Genomic DNA, 23,715 nt, shown 5'->3' with positions numbered 1-23,715 from the left:
AGACCTGATCTCCTGCAGTTGGATTATGGTGAGTGGAGCCTTACACAGACCCCACATAAGGTTTCCAAAACACCAGTAGTGATCCCTGAACACAGAGCAAAGAGTAAGAAATGAGCACCAATAAGTATAACAACTCAGCAATATATGGAGTGACCAAAGTAGAAACATCTTCTATGGGTCTGTGTCCATGATTTAAAAAACTACCCAAATTTGTTTAAAAAAAATACCAAAAACAAAGTTAATAGTTGGGGTAGGGAGGACAGAAAAACACTAGCATTGGCAGTAAACTGATATACACAGACGTAGTTAGATGCCTAACACACCTTAAGACCCATCTGGGTGAACACTGATCCAGGAGAAAGACACAAGGCCCCAACATTTGGGGCCAACAAATGAGGAGGAAGGATATAACTTTTCAGAAAATACAACTCAAGCACAAAATTTAAGTTCTGTCAGGAGATGGAGCAAGCCATACTAGACAAACAAGGATAGGATTATGTGCTGAAAATTAGGGTCTCCCAGGTACTCCATCTTACTGGCCTTTATTTCCTTCCTTCACACAAGACTTTGACTCTGTCTGGCAATTACATAAAGCAGAAAAAATTGGAGAAAATAAGCAAAGGTACCCCATTAAAGAAGTGGCACTGTTCAAGGGGGCTGGTCATTAAAAAGGAACCACCATTCAGAATGAAGACAGGAGCAGACAATCCACATGACTGCCATGGCTGCAACAGATAAAGTCTCAGTAGAGGACAGAACAAGCAACACTCCCCAAGGCAAGCAATTCTGGGATTGTGTGTTGAAACCAAATAGAGCATGACACTGCATAAGTGAGTGTGGCAAATATGTAGAAGGAAGCAGACTACATGGACAGCCCAAAGAATCTAGACCAGGAACTTACTTCCTGTCTCTGTGAAAGGGGCAATCCATCGCCAGTCCTGCACATAGGTAAAACAGGTAAAAATCCTACAAAGGCTGACAGTACTCTAGGTAACAGGATGTTTTGTCAAGGAGTGGATCACTGTAGCTGTTCAGAGGATTCAGTCATGTTATGTATAGGATGCTTTCCAGGAAGCTCCTTATGAAAAAAAGAGTGAATTCATCTTAAATGACTGATGGGAAACCTCCATACAGGAAGAGATGAGTCATACAGTTGATCGCTAAAACATCCTTGCCCACACAGACAGAACAAGGTATACCTATGTTGACACCAATCAACAGTGGACCTCTATGATATTTGGCTCACTGTCCCAAGAAGGCACTCAATTTCCACCCAGCTAGGCAAACAAACACCACTGGGAGTAGCCAACAGGAGCACAGGCATCACTCAGAACACTCATGGTAAAAAAAAATATATATAGGGGGGAAATTATGATAACTGTCACTGGTGGTGGGATCAACTGGATGGTCTGCATAGCTTACAAGATCACCTGTAAAGGGGCACATAAAGAGGTGAAGCAACGTCGCTCATGGCAGGGTGAAGGCATGAACAACATCCTAAGTGAGTCATGAAGAAGGAGTAACATGGAGCAGGCAAAGCGACATCAAAAATAAAGAAAGGGCCCAGAGAGATAGCACAGCGGTGTTTGCCTTGCAAGCAGCCAATCCAGGACCAAAGGTGGTTGGCTCGAATCCCGGTGTCCCATATGGTCCCCCGTGCTTGCCAGGAGCTATTTCTGAGCAGACAGCCAGGAGTAATCCCTGAGCACCGCCGGGTGTGGCCCAAAAACCAAAAAAAAAAAAAAAAAAAAAAAAAGTAAAAATAAATAGCACAGCTAATGTGGATCAACATGGCATTGGAATGGCATGAAAATTAGGAGCCACAGAGTATATGAGTGAGTAGAAAAGTATAAGATAGCTACTCCTGAATGTTACTCATAGCAGGAACCCACACAACTGAAGTGTGGCACTACTACTTACAGAGCATGGTTGTGAAGTCTAGAGGACTGTCAAGTAATGAAGCACATTTAAACATCAAAGCCATTTACAGTAGGTAGAAAATGTATAATTATTGTATGTAACAGCAGACCGTGCCATTCAGAAAACTGCCTTATAAGCTAATAGAGAATCAAACAAGGCAATGAATCCTCAGACGGATTAAAAGTCATATCCATGATTTTGAAGCAGCAACCCAAGTAGCAGAATAATTTCAAAGTCAGCTGATGAATTGCAAACGTGGGTAACAGGTCCCTTTTTATTTCATTGACTTGCGGCACACCAGGTGGTGCATGGAGGGAGTCTTTTGCAAGGCTGTGAGCTCTGGAAGGAATTGGAAGGAATTGGGGGACTGGGTGGAGTGCCAGATGGAGCTCTGGTTGGGTGAGGGCAGGAAAACTGCTTTAGACAATATGCTATCGCTCCAAACCCTGATAACTGTAGTTTTAGGAAATAGTAAAAGAAGCTACAAGTGCTGTATACAGGACTCACTAGAGTCACTCACTCCATGGCAGACAAGAAGGATAAAAGCGTGCATGGCTTGATGTCCCAGGGAGCAACCTGTGTGTTAGCACTGGACGAGCTAAGGGCAATGGCAGAGTAAATCAAAGACACTGCGCCCAAAGCATGAACACAGTTCAAGGCGGCGTAGGAAGCAGCTCACGATCCTAATAGGGAATTGAGTGTATAACCCTGACAATTTAGGCGATCCATCATCTGGAAGGAATGCCCAAACCGCTTCCAGAAGCACACAGGTTCCTTACAGAGTCCTGGCTCTGAACTCAGGGATCAATTTTGGCGGGGCTTGGGGGACCCTATGGGATGCAATAGTAGAAATTTAGACAGTGGCGTATACGGCAATGATATATTCAGCTGTACTATATATAGCTCCAGCCCGAAAACACTTAAATCAATTCAAAGGAGAAGGTTGGGGAGTGACTCCAAAGACTGGATTTGCATGCAAGAGGCTCCGGGTCCATACACGGCATCATACGGTACCATGAGCAATACTACTTGTGGCACAAAAAGAAAAAAAATTATTCTCATACTCTTTGCCCGTAAGATCTTAAGGATGCTCTGTAGTTAGGAAATTCGAGTCACTTGCGTGGGAAATCAGGCTCAGGACGTGGTGCGGGGCGCCCTCGTGTGGCCATTTATGAGAACTGCATCCATCGCCTTTCTCATACCCAGTGGAGGCAAAAGGAAGAGACAGTTTCCTATGCCTGGTCTCTGCAGTCTCATTGGCCGTCTTCACCTGCCGGGCCCAAATTCCAGTATCCCCCAGAGCTTCCTGGCATTGTCCTCCCCCTGTGGCGACTCTATGTTGGCATACAAAGAGGATGTATTTTATTTTTGTAATAGTTCTGGGAGTCCATGAACTGATTCACAAGGGTGAGCCATGTGATCTCCCACTGAGCAGCATTCCTGACCCTCAACCCGTTGTTTTGACTTTTTTAGGTCACTTCCAGCTGTGCTCTGGTTTACTCCTGGCTCTGCTCTCAGAATTCACTTTTGGTGGGTACACATGGATCTTAGGGGATAGAACCTGAGTCAGTGGCACGCACAGCAAATGACGTTAAGCTGTACTATAGCTCTGGCATGAGGACACTTAAAAAACTCAGAGGAATGGGTCAGGAGTGACAGCACAGAAGGAGGGCGTTTGCCTTGGATGCAGCCGACCCGGGACAGATCCAGGTTCGATTCCCAGCATCCCATATGGTCCCCCAATCCTACCAGGAGTGATTTCTGAGCTCAGAGCCAGGAGTAAACCCTGAGCACCGCTGGGGTTACTCAAAGAAAGAGGTGAGGGGATACTCAAAGGATTAGGGTTTGCAAGCAAGAGTACTGGGTTCCATCCACAAGTCATGAGGCAAGAACGGTACAAGGAAAAAGAGTGGAACCTTGTTACCAACAGGAGCTCTGACACAAATTGAGCGTTTTGACCCCATTTCCTGATGACTGTATTTCCACATATGATACATTTTCTTATCAGATGGTCTTTGCTGCCTGCCTGCAAATACCCCTTTCTCACAGAACATGATGATTCAGCCTATTGAGCCTCCCTACTCAGAACTCCCTTCTAGGAATTTCCATCTGGGAACAGCCTTGTCACCTGACTGAAGGAACAGACAGTATCATAACCCCTATGAGAGTTGTAAAATGAGCCCTATGACATGAATGTCTTTCACAGGTAACAAATAGACCTGCACCAGGAACTGTTCAAACTCTACTTGACTTAACTTTACTCACTGCTCTCAAATCCATCCCCTAAATACAGAGATGATTCCTAAGGCCTCAAGATTTCTTACATCACCTCTACCACCAACAATTCCTCTGCTTGAGGGGATGTCCTGGTAACAACAGTGACAGCTCTCTTCATAACTCTGTTTGCAATGATCCAAGCTTAGGAGATTTCATCCCTGTAGTCACCAACAGTAAATCCTGCTGAATTTAATGTGCAGGGTCTGTCCTTATGAGCCAGCAATCAATTACTGCAAATCCATCATTATTGGTTGCCCAATTATACTCGTGATAAAATTCTAGAAAAACCAGTTTTCTAAGCTAACAATCCCTGGACTAAGGGAGCCCTTTCTCATAGAAAGGTGGGGCTATTGTCTGCTAGTAACTAGGCAGAAGATGCCTTGTTGATTCTTGGATAAAATGAAAATAGTTTTGGGAGGCAAGAGTAATTTCTCACAGCAGCTTTCTTCTTTGAAGGAGAGAAATATTTCCCCACTAGGGAAGGGTATGTATGGAAGAGATGCCCCTCAAATCCAATGTATGATTCCAATAAAAGATTCCTGGGTTCCATCCATGGCATCATATGGTACCATGGGCCCTGTTGCTTGTGGCACAAAAAAAGAAAAAATATTCTCAGAACTCTTTGCCCCTAGAATACTAAAGATGCTCTGTAATTCCGAAATTAGTCTCTTGAGTGGGAAATCATGCTCAGGTCATGGAATGGGCCGTCCTTCTGTGGCCACCCTGGAGCAGTGCTTATATTGCCTTTTTTTTTTTTTTTTTTTTTTGGTTTTTGGATCACACCCAGCAGTGCTCAGGGGTTACTCCTGGCTCTATGCTCAGAAACTGCTCCTGGCAGGCTTTGGGAATCATATGGATGCTGGGATTCTAACCATCATCCTTCTGCAAGCAAGGCAAATGCTTTACCTCCATGCTACTTCTCCAGCACCTTCCATTGCCTTTCTCAGACCCTGTGGAGGCAAAGGGAAGAGATAGATCTCAATGCGGGAAAGAGATATGATTTTAGATAATGGGCAGCACCTATGCAGAGAGAAATAAACCATTCTGATATGGAACTGGATCCTAGATACCAGCACCTTATGACAGACAATAGGATCATGAGCACGGTAAAGATGCCCAGGTACAAACAGTATACTCACACAACATGAAAGATAGAGTCCAGAATACATCCTTTTGTAGAATGAGGTTGACATCACAGAAACACCCATGGATGATGTTCGCAATGTCCACGTGTCAATGATCGCCCTGTAAAATGATCCCAAGTGTGGAGCCCTGGGAAGCACAGTGGTGGGTGTCACCTACCTACACACTAGGATCATCAGGAAATTGTGTTTTGGAACATGCACATGGATTAGGGAGAATTGCAATGAATTGGGTCAGAAGAAGCAAAACATGAGGATGCAATTTTCTTTCATGGAAATAATTGACAGCATCAATAACACGGACACAAAGGACAACTAAACTTTATCTATCATAGATTACTATCTAAGACTTAGCATTGTGGAACTGAAAACTATTACACTGCTTGGTTGGCTTTACAGAATAGAGGAGGATTGATACTGACTAAAATTGCAAATATTTGCCATCAAAAAGAAAAGGAGATACAGGACTCTGCACTGTGGTACTATCACACCTTCAGAAGAAAAGCAGAGAAAGGGACCATGCTGTGCGTGGACTGCCCCTGGCTGGAGAACTTGAGTCATACTAAGAATCAGTCAGAATCAGACAGAATCAGTACCTCAGTCACTTCTAGATCTAAGGTTCAAGAAAGAGGTGATTGAATGGAACTGAGAAAATGGGAGTCCAAGATCTTCCTGCAAATACCCACATGGATGCTACTTTATCCTCTCCATTTGTCCCCTGTAGGACCAGGTGAAACACTGACATGAGATGCTGAGAGTTATCCTTTAGCTTCAGGGACAGAGCCAGAGAGTGGCGGCAACTCTCACAGGGAAATATTTTTAACTTCCATGGCAGTTCAGGGACTGATGGAATGGCCAACATTTCACGGGTCAGTCCATGGGATAGAGGCTTGGGTCATCTCAAAGACTGAGGCATAAAAATACATTTAACATTTACCCTGATCCCAATTTTTGGGAAACCACAACTACAAGGCTCAGGGTTACTCCTGGCTCTACATTCAGAAATGACTCACCACAGGCTTGGGGCACCTTATAGGATGCTGAGAACCAAACCTGGGTTTGTCATGTGCAAGGAAAATGCCCTATCTGTGCTGTCACTCCAGCTCCTGATGCCAATTTTTATTCTCAGTTTCTACTGTGGCCAAACTCTCAACCTAACCATTAGTTTAATGCTAACCCCAAACCAAAATAAACACTAAGTCTTTATGATGCAAATCCTGGACCCTTACAATTCTGTTGGCATAACCCTAACAATTATTATTACTATAACTTTTATCCTAACATTGAGCCTGTCCTTGGTTCCCAATTTCTACCATGGCCCTCAACTTTTGGTTCCCCTGTTATGCTGTTCCAGAACTACCTGGCAGATGGAACTGCCCTGGGGATTTTTCTTGAAGCAAAAGCTTCAGAGACAGTGCTCTAAAGATGGGTAAAGACAGCACATACAGGGGACCCTCTCTGCATGATGAGTGGTTCCTCATCAGGCTGGACTCCTGGCCGTCCCTTCTCCCTCCGAGAGGGCTGGTTGAAGGAGAGATCACCTACCAACACTGTGTTCCTTCTAAGGCATTCCAAAGCACCCAAGTGTATAAATACTATGCCTCTGGTGCTTCTCCCAGCCCTGGCTATGTTCATGCTATGTCCTGCCACCCTGCACGTATCCTAAGCATTGAGAATGAAATAAAGGGTCTCTGGTCATCAGCAATGAACTTGTTCTTTTGCGGTCATCATCTATGGGAAAGTTGGGGTTCCATCACGGGAGGCTGGAAGTTGACCCTCGCTGGCTGGCCAGGTAAGGATGCTTTGGCATTACAAAATTAGTCAACTAGAGAAGAAAAAAAAAAAAAACAAACAAAAAACCAGGATCAAGATTTTCATGGAGCGGGAGGCCTCGTGTGGCCATAGACGGGAACTGCACCCATCGCCTTTCTTAGCCTCCATGGAAGCAAGGGAAGAGACAGATTCCAGAGCCAGGTCTCTGCAGCCTCACAGCCGCCTTCACCCGCACAAATGTGCAGGGCTCTCAGTTCCGGAGTCCCCCCGAACTTCCTGTGGCTGTCCTCCCCTCATATTGGCTTTATTGTCCTTTACAAAAATATTTTATTTTCTATTGTTTTAAGTGCCCAGAATCAATAAAGGAGGGAGAGGCATATGCTCCACCACTGAGCCACATCCTGACCCCTTGACAGATTTATTTCATTTTTATTTATTTCTTTGGTACGCCCTGAGGCGCGGTGCTAAGCGTGTTGCTAAGGGATTATTCTTTTCTGGCTTTTTGTAAGGCAACACTAACTAATGAGGTTCAGAGGATTCTTGAGTTACTGGGGATTGGTGGGGTGTATGGCAAATGCCTCTTCCACTACTCTATAGCTCTGGCCCTAAAACTAAACAAAACAAAACAAGACTAAAATGAAGAAAAAACTCAAAGGGGATGCGGTGAGGTGAGGATGATTCCAACAGGCTTGACCTTATTTATTTTCTTGGTTATGGCCTGCAGTGCTCAGGGCGTATTCCTGGTTCTGTATACAGGCACCATTCATAGTGGGGTTCAGAGAACCCTAGAGATGTTGGTGGTTCAATGCTGGTCCTAAAACACTTATAAAAAAAACTCAAAAGAGAAAGGATGGGAGAAGTGATTCCAAGGACTGGGGTTTGCATGCAAGAGTATCTCCTTCCAACCATAGCATGAAACAGCTCTGAACAAGGTGTGACAAGAGGAAAGGATTCTCAGAACGCTTTGCCCATGAATCCTAAGGATGCTCTGTATTTGGAAATCAGTGTCACTTGGGTGGGAAATCACACTCAGGACGTGGGAACGCGCGCCCTCGTGTGGCTATTTAGGAGCAACGCACCCATCGCCTTTAAATTCCAGCTTCACTGAGCTCTTCACCTGCAGGGACCCGGTCCTTCAGTTCCTGGGTCCCCATGAGTTTCCTGATACTGTCCTGACCCTGTGTTTGTTCTATAGTGGTTTACCAAAAAAAAAAAAAAAGCTTGTTTATTTATTTATTTTAAATGCATAGGATACATAGTGGAGGCAATTGTTCTACCACTGAGATATTTCCAGACTCAACTTATTTTAATTCTTTAAATCACTCCCAGCTGTACTCAGAGACCACTTTTGGTGGGGTTTGGGAAACTATTATGTCACTGTGCAGTGGATAGAATCTCAGTCGGTGGCATGTATGGAAATTGCCTCTTCAAATGTGCTATAGATCTGGCACAAGAAAACTAAATAATATAAACAACTAACGCAATGGAAGAGACATGTGCAGGGGGATATTCCAAGGACTGAGGTTTTCATGCAAGAATCTGGAGTTCCATCAGCGGCATCATCCATCCCAAGAGCTCCACAAGGAGTGACTAAAATGAAAATAAAATCTCATAACTCCACTTCTAGAATCCTAGGAGCAATATGAATTCCTAGATGAATCATGAGACAAAACAGGTCCAAGGAGAGAGTGGGACCTTGTTACCAACAAGAGCTGACACAGATGGAACCTCTTGATCCAATTCTTTTTTTTTTTTTTTTTTTTTTGGTTTTTGGGCCACACCCGGCGGTGCTCAGGGGTTACTCCTGGCTGTCTGCTCAGAAATAGCTCCTGGCAGGCACGGGGGACCATATGGGACGCCGGGATTCGAACCAACCACCTTTGGTCCTGGATCGGCTGCTTGCAAGGCAAACGCCGCTGCGCTATCTCTCCGGGCCTTTTTTTTTAGTTTTTGGGTCACACCAGGCAGCGCTGAGGGGTTCCTCCTGGCTCTATGCTCAGAAATAGCTCCTGGCATGCTCGGGGGACCTTATGGGATGCCGGATTCAAACCACTGTCCTTCTGCATACAAGGCAAACACCCTACCTCCATGTTATCTCTCTGGCCCCTCTTGATCCAAATTTTTGATGGCTGTAGTTCTGTGAAGCCTGGAGCATTAAGGAACTCCATTTTGTCAACTTAAATTTAAGTTTCCATTTAAGACTAACAAGGCTGTTTCCATTTAAGGGCTAACCTTCTATCTAAATGATCATGTAGACCACAAATATACCACCCTAGACATCCTAGCCATGAAAGGACATGATGAAACACCCTCGGCAACAACCAAATCAACTTAAAGATCAAGAATTCCTGCTTCAAGCCCTATGTTACCAGGTGGAGTCGCCTCCTCCGAGAGGTGGCCCTGATTGGTCAGTTTGTAGCTTGTAGGTAGAAGAAATAAAGCTTTGGCTTGATTTATTTCAATTGTGGGGTCTTGTTCTTCGACGCCGGACCCTAATAATTTCCACATCTGATGATTCTACATGTCTCATTCTGTCTGTGCTGTGTCGCTGCAGACCCTCCCCCCTTCCCTACAGAACATGCTGATTCAACCTGTTGAGCTGAACAGAACTCCCTTTTAGAAATTTTCAGCTGGGAACTGCTGTGTTACCTGAGGGAAGTGAGAGTGGTGTCATACTACTATGAGAGCAGTAACATGGACCCTAGGATACGAATGTCTTTTTGTGAGTAACAAAGCCAACACCAGCAACCGTGCTCAGGGACCACATCTGGTTCGAGGCAATGAATCAGGGTTGGCAAAATGCAAGGCAAATGCCTGAACCAAATCCTATGCTAAAATTACCTTCTGGTGTTCAATCCTCAGCACTGCATTGTCTCCAGTGAACAGAACCTGGAGTGCCTACCAGTAAATACCACTGGATGACCAAAAAAAAAAAAAAAAAAAAGGGCGAGGGGGTTGGATGGGTAGCACAGTGTTAGGGCATTTGCCATGCAAATGTGATCCAGGATGGACCATGGTTTGATCTCTGTGACTCATATGGTTCCCCAGCCAGGAGTTATTCCTGAGAATCACAGGGTGTGGCCCCCAAAAATTTAAAATAAAAAAGGAAGAGAAAAAAATAAAAGGGATTATTTTCAGGGCTGGAGAGATAGCACGGAGGTAAGGCGTTTGTCTTGCATGCAGAAGGATGGTGGTTCGAATCCCAGCATTCCATATGGTCCCCTGAGCCTGCCAGGAGCAATTTCTGAGCATAGAGACAGAAGTAACCCCTGAGTGCTGCTGGGTGTGACCCAAGAACCAAAAAAAAAAAAAAAAACAAAAAACAAACAAACAAACAAAAAAAACCACCACCAACAACAAAAAGGATTATTTTTAGTATTAAATTAAGAGTAATTCACATTTGGGCCCGGAGAGATAGCACAGCGACGTTTGCCTTGTAAGCAGCCGATCCAGAACCAAAGGTGGTTGGTTCGAATCCCGGTGTCCCATATGGTCCCCTGTGCCTGCCAGGAGCTATTTCTGAGCAGACAGCCAGGAGTCAGCCCAAAACAAAAACAAACAAACAAACAAAGAGTAATTCTCATTTAAAGGATTTCATGAGGGTGAATTATAGGTTCATGTTTTCTCTCAGACTTATAATTATTTTGTTTCATTCTCACTTTTGAGATGTTGACTGTAATTCTTTTTTTTTTTTTTTTGGTTTTTGGGCCACACCCGGCGGTGCTTAGGGGCTACTCCTGGCTGTCTGCTCAGAAATAGCTCCTGGCCGGCACGGGGGACCATATGGGACACCGGGATTCGAACCAATCACCTTTGGTCCTGGATCGGCTGCTTGCAAGGCAAACGCCGCTATGCTATCTCTCCGGGCCCATGTAATTCTTACCTTCGTTTTATTATGGGTTAGGTGACACCTTCCTCCAGGCTTATTTCATATTTGTCTTAGCTCTTTTCTTTCATTTTTCCTTTCTGATTATTGGGTCACACCTAGAAATACTGGGAGGCTACTGCCAAGTTACCATTCAGAGACCTTTTTCAGATACTAAATTAGCAGCGATAATAACTAATATGGGTCAGAAAAATAGACATGTTAACACACTGTAGTTGAAGTTTATTAATGTGACATTTCTGGAAACGTGTAAACATGTATAAACTACCTCACATTTTAAATGTAACTCAGGTAATTTTTTTTCTGGGGGGAGGGACTAATTTTTGGGTCAAATCCCAAAGACAAAAGTGGTGCTCAGGTGCTATTTTTGGCTCTGCACTTAGGAATTACTTTCAGGAGGTTTGGAGGACCATACGGGATATTGGGGATTGAACCCAGGTGGTTTGAGTGCAAGGCAAGTGTTCTACCCACTGTACTGTACTATTTCTCCAGACCATGGGTCCAGATAGCTTAATTCTTTTAACTGAAGAGACACTTAGTGATGGATATTGAAAAATAATATTATACGTATGTATAATATGTATGTATGTGTATATCTATATTTATATACATACATATATATATGTATATATGTATACATATATATATATATTGGGCCAGAGTCATAGTACAGTCAGAAGGATGCTTGCTTGGAACCTGGCTGATCTGAATTCAATCCCTGACATCCCATACAGTTGCCCAAGCACCACCAGGACTAATTCCTGAGTGCTGAGCCAGGAATAAATCCTTAGCACCGCTTCTGTGGCCCCCCTAAATAAAAAAAGAAGTAAATAAACCCAAAGCCAAATTATATCCCAAACTTCACTTGAAACATTTATCTTAGAATTTGTGCTTTAGAAATCAAAACAGAAGTAGTTAGTTAGGCTCCCTGTTTCAAGTTTTGCCATAAGATGCAATGGATAAAACTAGCTAGAGATTCTCTACAGTACACAGAACTATTGCTTTTATTGGCTTAATGCTCAGGAGAGATTTTGAGGTGCTCAGAGGAAAATGGTAATGGGGGTTGAACCGGGGTCAGCTACATGCAAGTGGCTTACATCCTGTTCTCTCACTGGTCAAGCCATCCTGTGCTAGATTTCTTTTAATCATACATTTCCTTAAAAACGACAAAAAATGGAAGTATTGAGACAAATTAACACATGCAGGAACACCAGGCCCTTTATCAACTACTTAACCACTGATTAGTAATGTCTTAGATTAATTAATTATGTCTTAGATAAAGAATACTGAGAAAAGAGAGACAGCACAGCAGTAGGGTGTTTGCCTTGCATGTGGCTGACCCTGGAGGGACCTGGTTCAATTCTCAGCATCCCTTATGGGCTCACAAACTGGCAAATGCGATTTTTTGAGTGCAGAGCCAGGAGTGGCCCCTGGGCACTGCCGGGTATGGCCTAAACATCAATCAATCAATCAATCAATCAATCAAGAAAGTTTAAAAAATAGAACTTTAATAGGGGCTGGTGTGGTGGCGCAGGATAGACCGTGGTTCGATCCCCCGGCATCCCATATGGTCCCCCAAACCAGGAACGATTTCTGAGCCTATAGCCAGGAGTAACCCCTGAGCGTCACCGGGTGTGGCCCCCCCCCAAAAAAAGTTTTTAATAAAATGGAAAATTTAATAAATGTTCAATCTGAAAACCTCTTTTGTTGAGAACATACTACATTCCTTGCAATACTTTGAAATTTGACTTAAACTTTAAACATATGCCATTAATATCAACTAAAATATATATATGGTGATTATGTAACCAAAGAACAAATATTAGGAATCATTTCTCAATAAGATACAAAAAAAAAAAGGAATCATTTCTCTATGTTCCTAGAATGAAGTCAAAATAACAATGATATACTTAGAAGAGTGTTATCCATGGAACCCCTAAGATTACTGTATCCTTAATCAGAATGCTTCATATTTTTTATTAGTCTATAGTATTCCTACTGAAGAATAATTTCTTTTCCCTGAAATGGATTTTAAAATGCTACAAATCATCTACTCAAATATGTAAAACAGCAGAGGACTTTGGGAGAACACAAAATATATTTAGTTTGACAACAAATAGTGTTCTTTTTTTGTTACAGGAACATGGTAGTTGCTTCTATCAGTTTTTATCTTCAATGACATGTGAAAGGTCCAAAATCAAATTGGCGGTCTCCACAGCCACTTGCAGGCCACTCAGCTTGGCAGCAAAGCAGTCCAAGGTCAGGTTGGTGGCTGAGTCCAAAGCTTTTTGTGGATTGCATGTATATGGTACAAAAGAATGATGAGTACCCTTCAGGAAAGACCAGCTGAGTTCTTCCTGGCTATTATACAGACCACAGCCACATCTGGAAAGCACGTCTTGCCAGTGAGCCAAAGAGGGACAATTTGCCTGCACTGACCACAAGTGTCCATATTTTATGTCAGTGACAACTTCACCTCCATCATGTTCTAAAGAGCCAGCAACAGATTCCAGTGCACGGCAAAAGGCTTCAGCAACCAGTCCAACTTCTGTCTGAGTACACGCGTGATCTCTAGAGATGCTTCCTGATTCGGTCGAAGTCTAAAGAGTAATAAAAGCAGTGAAATAGATACTAAGCAGTATATATTGAAGACCCAATCAAAGCCTTATTTATAAATTTACTCCTTACTGGGGCTAGAGCGGTGGCACAGTGATAGGGTGTTTGCCTTGCACATGGCTGACCTAGGAAGAACTATGATTTGATACCCCCCAGCGCCCCTTATGGTCCCCCTCACCAGGAGTAATTTCTGAGTGCAGTGCAGGAGTAACCCCTGAGACACTGGGCAAATAAAAAAAAATTACTACTTACTTTCCTTTAGTCGAGAGCTCATTAAAATGCAAGGGTCAGGTTGCTAGGGCTTAACCTGGTTAGTACTAGTAAAAACTTATGCTAACAATAACTATTAGAATGAACTAACTCCACTGTCAACTTATTCTGAATTTAGCCCACTAAATTCTTTAGTCATTCTTTAGTATACAAAGGAAAAGATACAATGCATGGATAACAAGTCTTCTATACACAGGAAGAAATGCCTATGAGTAATACCCCAAATCAAGTACTTATTTATACTTGTCAAAAAGTGCGAGATCTGTTAAAAGTGAGAAAACAAGGGCCAGGGAAATAGCTCAAAGAACTCGAGCACGTGACCGGCATATGCAGGTATGTGTGTGTGTGTTCCCTCCACCACCCGGTCTCTTCCTCATCTGTGCACTCATGGGGAGATGAAAAAAATATGCCAAGTACCTTTAGAAACATAGATAATTATTACATTGTTTTGAAAATTAATATTCTTTTTAAATAAATAAAAAGGGTAACATGACCTTACACTGTTTTGCAGTGCCATAATAAAAAAAAAGCTTATTCTAGAAGTTACATGATAGAAAAAAATATATTAGTCAACTAATAACTATATGATGGCTAAAAAGCTTCTATTTTAGGACTAGGGCAGAGATTAGGGTACCCATCTAACTTAGATGGGTAAGCACCATATGGGTCCCCACAACCACGGTTCCTGGAGCCCAGGGTAGCTCTCATGGCCCTGGAGCTTGGGTGATCCCTGACATGAAGGATTAACAAGCACCATGGTCTCAGACTCTTCCAGTACCTTACCTATTGTACTATCACTCTAGTCTTCTTTTTCAATGTCTCAACAATATTCTATTACTTGTGTTCAGAGACATAGAAAATAATATGTAGCTCTTTATTTTTCCATTTCTCTACCAATGTACAGAAGATGTTCTTGAAAAATTAATTCTTGGAGATCAATCCCCCAAAAAGGGAGCTGTCACTTTAAGAGCAAAGGGTCCTCTCAATTGGAAATTCCTGTGTCAAATTGAGAAGCAGTTATGCCAGGTGCAGAAGAACTCTTTCGGGAATACGGAGAGGAGAGTTGTATGGAGAGAGTTCCTGGTGAAGAACTATTGGTTGGAGCGATACTGACTGGACTTTCTGAACAGCAATGTGGAAAGACCCTGGACCCCCTTCCTGCCCATTTTGTCCTATTAAACCCTTTACAGAAAAACTACTGTTCGTTGGAGTCATTCCTAAGCAACAACAGGAGGAAGGCATGATTGTTACAATTGATATTCCAAATGAAATGCTTTTATTGATAATGCCAGGAAAAGGTTTTAGTATAGATTTTATATTATTTGGGGAAGTGGTGCAGGGCATCTTTCTTTTTTTTTTTTTTTTTTGGTTTTTGGGCCACCCTGGCGGTGCTCAGGGGTGACTCCTGGCTGTCTGCTCAGAAATAGCTCCTGGCAGGCACGGGGGACCATATGGGACACCAGGATTTGAACCAACCAATTTGGTGCTGGATGCTGCTTGCAAGGCAAACGCCGCTGTGCTATCTCTCCGGGCCCGGCATATTTCTTTATGTTGTAAAATATGTTTACATTCTCTTCAATCCCAGAGGTCTACTGGATGAACTAGAGTATCTTGGTAACAGTCTCTAACCAAAATGTCAACTGAAAACACTTGGAAAACATATACCTGCTTGTATCCATTTTATAAACAAAGGATGTCACTATTTATGAGCTAGTAATAAATGAAACTTAACCGAACATTGTTAGAAAACTGACTTTCTGAAGTCAATAAAAATATACCATTCAGGGGATGGCACAGTGGTAGGGCATTTGCCTTGCATGCAGACAACCGGGGACGAACTCGGGTTCGATCCCTGGCATTCCGTATGGTCTCCCGAGCCTGCCAGGAGCAATTCTGAGCATAGAGCCAGGAGTAACTCCTGAGTGCCACCGGGTATGGCCCCAAAACCAAAAATAAGTAAATAAATAAATAAAATAATTAAATTAGTTTTAAAAATATACCATTCTACAAAATATATAGCAGAATAAGAATACCTGATTTAAGATATTAAGAGAATTTAAAATGCATTAAAGAAAATTTTCTTGGGCAAGAAAGCCCTGAAATATTAAGATACTATACTTGTCAAGTGAAACTTTTTTTTTAAGCGAATCTTAATTATGGAACTACAGCAGTTGAGATTCAAGAAGCCCCATTTAACACAAATTTATTTCAGTATGGAATTTTTTTTTTTTTTTTTTTTGGTTTTTGGGCCACACCCAGCGGTGCTCAGGGGTTACTCCTGGCTGTCTGCTCAGAAACAGCTCCTGGCAGGCATGGGGGACCATATGGGACACCGGGATTCGAACCAACCACCTTTGGTCCTGGATCGGCTGCTTGCAAGGCAAATGCTGCTGTGCTATCTCTCCAGGCCCTCAATATGGAATTTACTTCCACAATATTCCAAGAATGTGATCATTTGTTAACATGCATAGTAAGTAGTAATAATTGCAATAAAGATGTCACCATTCATATATATGTCACCATTCATATATTTTGGAGGCTCTTGTGGGTTTAGAGACTTCTCCCGGTGATAAATGGTTGGCTGTGTTGACCTGACAGGGCAATAGTAGGGCCAGATGAAGGCATGTTGTGCAGGCCTGTGGTCCTGGAGACGAATGCTAGGGTCCTCTGAGGGACCAGACTCTGAGTTCCAACATTCGAGGCATGTACTCCAGTCTTCTTACATTCTTATCTCCTTGGCACTATTAGCTTATATTTTCAAAATAGTATCTTCATCAAGTTATTTCAAATATAGCATTTGACTTAAGACTACCACCAAATTAAGTTTATTATGCCATAAAATGAAAGTTGCTGAGAATTCACCAAATCTGTGGGGTCCTTTCTAACCTACCTTGTGTCTGATATATGCAGCCAAATGTGTTTCAGTACATCCACCTCCCAACAAGGCACATGGTTCCTTGAGTGTTAACTGCAACGCATGTAGTGCTGCTTGACATGTGAGCTAAAAAAGAAAGTATCAGAATCAGATACAATACAAAGAAACAGAACAATCCTCTCAAGGAAACTTCGTGGGCGCTAAGAGCTTGATATTAAAAGCACCCATGATGCCAGGACTGTGATATGACAAATACAACTGAAAATTATAATGATTATTGATTAAAGAAAAATACTTTAGCTAGATCGAAGACCAGATTAGTCCAGATTAGTATCTCAGGGATTCCTCCTGGCTCTAAGCTCAGAAATCGCTCCTGGCAGGCTCGGGGGACCATATGGGATGCCGGGAGTTGAACCACCATCCTTCAGCATGCAAGGCAAATGCCCTATCTTCATGCTATCTCTCCAGCCCCAATATTTGTCAATTTTTAAGCTTCTGGCCAATACAATAGATTATTACTCTTGTCAGCTAAAAGCTGCATGTTACTTCTGGTAGAGCAGAACTAATTCTACTAATAGACTATGATTGAGAAACTTTTTCATTTTTTTCCTTTCTTTGTTTTTTTTGAACCACACCAGGCAGTACTCAGGGGTTATTTCCTGTCTCTGTGCTCAGAAATCACTCCTGGCAGGCTCAAGGGACCATTTGGAATGCCAGGGATTGAACTTGGGTTGATTGGTTGCAAGACAAACGCCTTCCCTGCTGTACTATTGTCTCTGGCCCCTGAGGAACTTTTACTAAGCAAATTATTCAAGTACCTATTTTAATTTTATCCTTATAAAACATTTAGGTTTTTAAACTGCCCTTTAAACTGTCTGCAAATACTAGAATAGCAGCAAATTCTAAACTTACCATAAGCATATCAGCAATTCTGACTGCATATGACTTTAATTCATTCATTTTCATTGTTTATACTTTCTAGACTACATAGGGAAATTACGATAAAAATTCAACTGTTAAAAAAAAAGCAGCAAGCATGATTATTTCATTTTTGGTGTGGGCCTCTAGATACAGAATTCAATCATTCATTACCCACCTTCAGTTCATTCCAGGAAGTGTCATTTCTGTTGCAGAGAAGCAAGCAGCAGATGGTCTCTTCATTAGGAATCAGATGCCAAAAATGTTTGAAGCCAAATTTTGTACAGCGCAAGTCTTTGACACTTCCATAACTACTAGGAGAGATGAAGCCCAGGGAGCCAATCGGCTGTGCTCCTAGTTTTTGAAGTTTAGGAAAGATAAAGTGTATGAGTAAAGGTGATGCATTCAATCATTTAACCAATTTATTCCTACCCAACAGAAAGGCTTCAGAAGTATATTATTTGTGAAATGTTGGAGGGGAATTCAGAAGTATCTTCTTAAACACAAGAAGTATCTTCTTGAAATACACAAATAAGGAAAAACAGAGGACCTTTTGGCTAGTAAAGTTTTGGTACCTCAATCTGAAACTATTTTCTACTGTGCAGAAAAAAAGTACAATTTTGCATAGATTTTTCAGGGACTGTTTCATTGAGCCATTTAAAGAACTCCACTAATCTGGAATAAGGGTGAAATGAGAGGACAGGCTACTTTTTTTTTTAAGGCATGATCATTATTTGGTTTGGGAGCCATCCACAATGGTCAGGGTTGGTACGTGGGGTCACTCTTGCACCAGATCACATCAATTCTTGGAAGAATATCCCTGGCCCTGAGACATCATTATTTAAATAAATGTAAATAAACAACAGACAGGGGTGTAGTTGGAGACTAGAAAAGCTGTTATGTGAACATAATTTGATGACTTGAGGATTTTCCCCCAAAAATCTCAACTTGGGGCCAGAATGATAGCACGGTGGGTAGGGCCTTTGTCTTGAATGACTGCTGGCCTGGGTTTCATCTCTGGCATTCTATATGGTCCCCAAGCATAACAGGAATAAATTTTGAGCACAGAGCCAGGAGTTACTCTTGAGCAGTGCTACCCCCCAAAACAAACAGACAACAAAACAAAACAGTACAGAAAAAAGGGAGTGACAGGGGAGATAGCTAAAAGGGACATGTGGTAGTCTTGGGTTTGATCCCACAGTACCACTCCCTAGGATCATATAGGAACTTTAAGTAATGAATTAATAATAGCTCCTGAGGTCTTCTGAGTGTGGCCCTGAGACAAAAAAACAAAACAAAACAATACAAACAAACAAAAAAACCCCAGAAAGCCAAAAAAAAAATACCAGAATTCTTAAGAAGTAACAGCAGTAAAATCTTTGTGTAAGAGTCCACAAATGATTACTAAACAATTTGCTCTTTGAATAGCCTTCAGAATTTCCAAGAATAAGAAATATTCCAGTAATCTAAAACTAGAATTTTATCAGGATTATTTATCTAGCAAAATTTATCCTATATTTTATCTAGTAAAACAATAACCTGAACTGAGAAGACCTAGCTTTAGTTTTTAGCCACTTGATATTGAACAAGTCATTGAAATTTGTTTAATTTTCTGGGTTAATATCCCATTGTTAAAGAGTAAAAGAGAGGGCCGGGCGGTGGCGCTGGAGATAAGGTGCCTGCCTTGCCTGCGCTAGCCTAGGATGGACCGAGGTTCGATCCCCCGGCGTCCCATATGGTCCCCCAAGAAGCCAGGAGCAACTTCTGAGCGCATAGCCAGGAGTAACCCCTGAGCGTCACAGGGTGTGGCCCAAAAACCAAAAAAAAAAAAAAAAAAAAAGAGTAAAAGAGAACAATTTAAGAAATAAAAAAAACTAAATAAATGTTAAGTCAATAGTCAAATCAAATGTTTTAAAATGTTCTGTAAAATATAAACTTTAAGGGTACGAGTGAAAGCATAGCAGGGAGGGCGTTTACTTTGCATGTGGCCAACCAGCGATCGATACCAGGCATCCCATAGTGTCTCCCGAACCTGCCAAAAATAATGAGTGCAGCAGGTGTGACCCAACCCCTCCTCCCAAAAAGACTTAAGTTTTATATGTACCAGTTGCCCATGCACAATTTATTACTTAACTTAATCAATAAAAAGGGATTTTATATGTAAGAAGAAAAAGTTAACACTGAGAAACCCAGTAAGATAGATGGCTTAGGTCACACCTTTTCCCCAACAGTCCATAATCTCCTGAGCACTAGGATGACTGAGCCAGGAGAGCTGCAAACAAAGAAACAAAGTCTCTGTCCCAAGACCCAAGCTCTGGCTTCTTAGTGTATGTAATAATATATATGTACACACACACACACACACACACACACACACACACACACACACACACACACACACTTCTATATTCCAGTTATGAGGTATATAACAATTGTGGACATAGAAACCTTGTTCATATGGTAAAACACTTCATAGCTAAAGAAAAAAAAATCGCAACTTTTTAATACTGATCTTCAAAAATTGAAAATGAGGGCTGGAGAGATAGTATGGCTGATAAGGCTTCTGTCTTGCATAGTTAGCCTGGGTTCCAGGCCTGACACTGCCAGGAGTAAACCTCGAGTACCAAGTACCACTGGAGCTGGCCCCCAACCAAATAAAAACAAAAATAATGTGAGGGCTTCATGAAGTAGCGCATATAATTGGAAGGCAGGATGGGCAAGTCTGTTTCCCAGCACTGCATGGTCTCTCATCATAACCAGAGCTACATCAGAACAAGGAGTAGGGGCTGGAGTGGTGGTGCAGCGGTAAGGCATTTGCCTTGCACATGCCTGACCTATGATGGACCTTGGTTCTATCCCCTGGTGTCTCATATGGTTCCCCAAGCCAGGAGCAATTTCTTAGCACATAGCCAGGAATAACTAACCTGAGAGTCAGCAGGTGTGCCCCCCCCCCCAAAAAAAAAAAAACAAAGAACAAGGAGTAAACTCTGAGCACTGGCAAGAGTGGTCAAAAATCAGGGAGAAAGAGGCAGAGAGATAGCGTGGAGGTAAGACGTTTGCCTTGCATGCAGGACGGTGGTTTGAATCCCAGCATCCCATATGGTGGCCCGTGCCTGCCAGGGGTGATTTCTGAGCGCTGTGCCAGAGCTAACTTGAGTGCTGCCAGGTGTGACCCAAAAACCAACCCCCCCACAAAAAAATCAGGGAAGCGGGGGTAAAAAAAGGTAATCAGATTCTTGGCATATATAGTACTCCCTTTTCATTGATAATAAAGGACTAAAAAGTGACTACTATTGGGCCAGAGTGATAGCACAGCTGCAGGGCATTTGCCTTGCACGTGGCCGACTTGAGAGGAACCTGGGTTCAATCCCCAGCATCTCATATGGTCTCCTGAGCCTGCCAGGAGTAACCTGATCGCCACTGGGTGTGGCCCCAAAACTAATGCAGTTAATGGGGTACTTATTGAAAGGAACTTAAATCAGGAATTGTTCATCATTTTACCTTGGTTCCATTAACCTCATATAATTTTAATGTGCTGGTAATGAAATTAATTTCTTATGTGTCATTATTATGTGTTGCTAAAAACCACTTAAAAATAAGGACTACTCAGGCTGGTGTGGTGGTGCAAGCAGTAAGGCAGCTGCTTTGCCCGTGCTAGCCTAGGTCAGACCCCGGTTCGAGCCTCTGGAGTTTCATATGGCCCCCCCAAGCCAGGAGCACTGATCGCATAGCTAGGAGTGGCCCCTTGAGTGTCACTGGGTGTGGCCCCAAAACCAAAAAAAAAAAAAAAAAAAAAGGACTACTTTGCATACACTTAATCATTAAACAAAAAAAGAGGATCCTCTTCTACATGGAAAATTACTTTCTGAATGGGATTTAAGCATTTGTCAAATGCATATACTCTGTGTTTGCTTTTGGATCACACCTAGCTGTGTTCAGGGATTACTCCTGACTTAGTCTGGTCAGAGATCGCTCCTGGCACTGCTTGGGGACCTGGATAAGAAGCTGAGTCTGCTGAGTGCAAGGAAAATGTCTTTTGTATAGTATGATCTCTTGGGAATGCAAAGAACTTCCTTTCAGGTATAAACAACTAAATAATTATCAAAATGCTAGACTTCTCAATATTCTAAATCTGGGAACCAATAATTTTAGGTTTTGATAGTTACTAAAGTACATTTTAGGACTGTAAAATATGTAGCAAATGGCCAGTTACATGTGAATAATAGTTGATTTTTATCAGAAACAACCTTTTGTTACCAGAAATACACTTTTTTGGCAAGGGTCAGGTTAGTAACTACTAGAAATTGGCTAAGATGGTCAGTAATAAATATTTCTGCTAAAAATAAAAGGTATGTAAGGGGCAATAGCCAAGATTGTTTTTACCTGTAACTTTACTCAAGGGTTCCATAAGAGCCAATCCAATTCTGTCAATGACAGTAACGGCATGCACGTTGAGAAACTGTTTCAAAGATGGATGTATGACTTTTTGGCACAAGACTAGATCTACTTGATCACTAACTAGCCCTTTCCCTAGGGCAAGCAACTGGTCCAGAGCTGCATTTTCAAGAGAAATCCCGTAACTGACAACCATTGTTCCTTCTCCAGTATCAGCAAGGTCTCCAGATAAAGAAGTACAGAATAGTGCTACCTTGAAAGAATCGGATTTTTTGATAGGCAATTTCTTCATCAACTGACCTTCTGGTATTTCAATAAGTATTCCAGGTAATACGGTAGAATCTGTAACCTTCTGACACTTTAAAGAAACAATTACACTCTTTCCTAAAATAACATTTTCTCCAGCATTTTGTGGAATTGTAAGCAAAAAGGCTCTTAGAATCAAAGTACTGATGTGGTCTACTTCCTTTCGGTTAAGCATACAGGCAGGCTTGCTTGTTACTACACTACGCACCAAGCAAAGGAGCATTTGGGTACTACTAAAGTCGATTGGGACTCGACAACCACAGTCCATAGACTGGAGGTAACTAACACAGAGGCTCAGAAGATGCTTATTCAATTTGATGACAGTGGTGGATGTTAAGTCCATTTTCTGAACATTGTCAATCAAGGTGCAGCAAAGAATGGCTGTGAATAAGCCACAGTCACTGAAGCAGGACACATGGCCCTGAACAGAGGTCGTCAGGACCTTTAGAACAGGGTGGGTGATGGAGAGGTGGGCCAGCAGAGCAGAGGACTGTGAAGTCATGCAAACACCCCCTCCCAGGCCATTGTGCAATTGCTTCAGTCGCCCACAAGGGCCATAGCATGAACTTACAATTCCTTGAAAGGCTGAAAATGTGCTCCGGACTTTTTCACTGGTCAGTGGTTCACTTTTACACACAGATGGTTTTTTGGCTTCTAAGAGAGACATCTTATTTCAGGTGGTAATTTGTAAAGATGGCTTTTATTTTGTTAGCCATCATTTTCTATGGATTGCATTGCTAAGGGTTTTAACATTCACACAAGTTTACCCTTTAGGAATAAAAGTCTGCACGGGCAGCATTCTGGGTATAAAATCTTATCGATCTGAGTTTATGAAGCAAATAGGCATGGAAGCACTTAACAACATGTTAATGTTTCTAAAATATTTATTTTACTTCATTCTTCAATACTCTTTTGCTTCACTTCGGGCTGAGATTTTACAGAATGTTTTGCAGCTCTCTGTAGAAAGTATGTTCCAAGATGAACACCTATGAAAGAAATCCCAGCTACAAGAAGCCAGTTCTTTCTAATCCAACTAGTCTTTTTCATCTCCTCTTCAGTAACAGGCTCAGATTCAAAGCTCCTTCTCTTTCTATAAGAAATAAAAACAAAACCTTTTAGAAAAATAACAGTAAAATTTTATAATTTGTCTCCTTCCCTCCATCCTTCCCCCCCCTCCCTCCCTCCCTCCCTCTCCCTCTCCCTCCCCCTCTCCCTCCTTTTTTTTTTTTTTTTTTTTTGCTTTTGGGCCATACCTGGTAGTGCTCAGTTCTTACTTTTGGGTATAGTCAGGAATAATTTTTGGTGATATCAGGGGATCCTATAGGTGTCAGGGATTG

General features: G+C 42.1%; 1 protein-coding gene across 2 annotated transcripts; it reads right to left on the bottom strand.

The window, feature by feature from the left end:
* Positions 1 to 12,862: 12,862 nt before the first annotated feature.
* Positions 12,863 to 23,222, bottom strand: LOC126011474 (McKusick-Kaufman/Bardet-Biedl syndromes putative chaperonin-like). 2 transcript variants are annotated; one of them, XM_049775238.1, is made up of 4 exons: positions 22,061 to 23,221; positions 17,856 to 18,031; positions 16,775 to 16,885; positions 12,863 to 13,598 (listed from the first exon to the last, which is right to left on the bottom strand). In XM_049775238.1, exons 1-4 carry the CDS (start codon positions 23,043 to 23,045, stop codon positions 13,158 to 13,160), a joined length of 1,713 nt encoding a protein of 570 aa, XP_049631195.1. In that variant the 5' UTR covers positions 23,046 to 23,221; the 3' UTR covers positions 12,863 to 13,157. The 2 variants fall into 2 exon arrangements, with proteins under 2 accessions (XP_049631195.1, XP_049631196.1); XM_049775239.1 differs by lacking the exon at positions 16,775 to 16,885 and having other exon boundaries at positions 22,061 to 23,222.
* Between the last annotated feature and the right edge of the window lie 493 nt (positions 23,223 to 23,715).

The sequence above is a fragment of the Suncus etruscus genome, chromosome 6 (genome assembly GCF_024139225.1).
Source record: "Suncus etruscus isolate mSunEtr1 chromosome 6, mSunEtr1.pri.cur, whole genome shotgun sequence".
In the NCBI taxonomy this organism is placed as follows: domain Eukaryota; kingdom Metazoa; phylum Chordata; class Mammalia; order Eulipotyphla; family Soricidae; genus Suncus; species Suncus etruscus.
This window is presented reverse-complemented; position numbering and strand designations above follow the sequence as displayed.

Coding starts and splice junctions, on each gene's coding strand:
- LOC126011474 (XM_049775238.1), bottom strand. CDS start 23,045: ATGTCTCTCTTAGAAGCCAAAAAACCATCTGTGTGTAAAAGTGAACCA. Junction 18,032..22,060: donor ACCCTTGAGTAAAGTTACAG/GTAAAAACAATC, acceptor TTCAAAAACTAG/GAGCACAGCCGATTGGCTCC. Junction 16,886..17,855: donor CTTCCTGGAATGAACTGAAG/GTGGGTAATGAA, acceptor TTTCTTTTTTAG/CTCACATGTCAAGCAGCACT.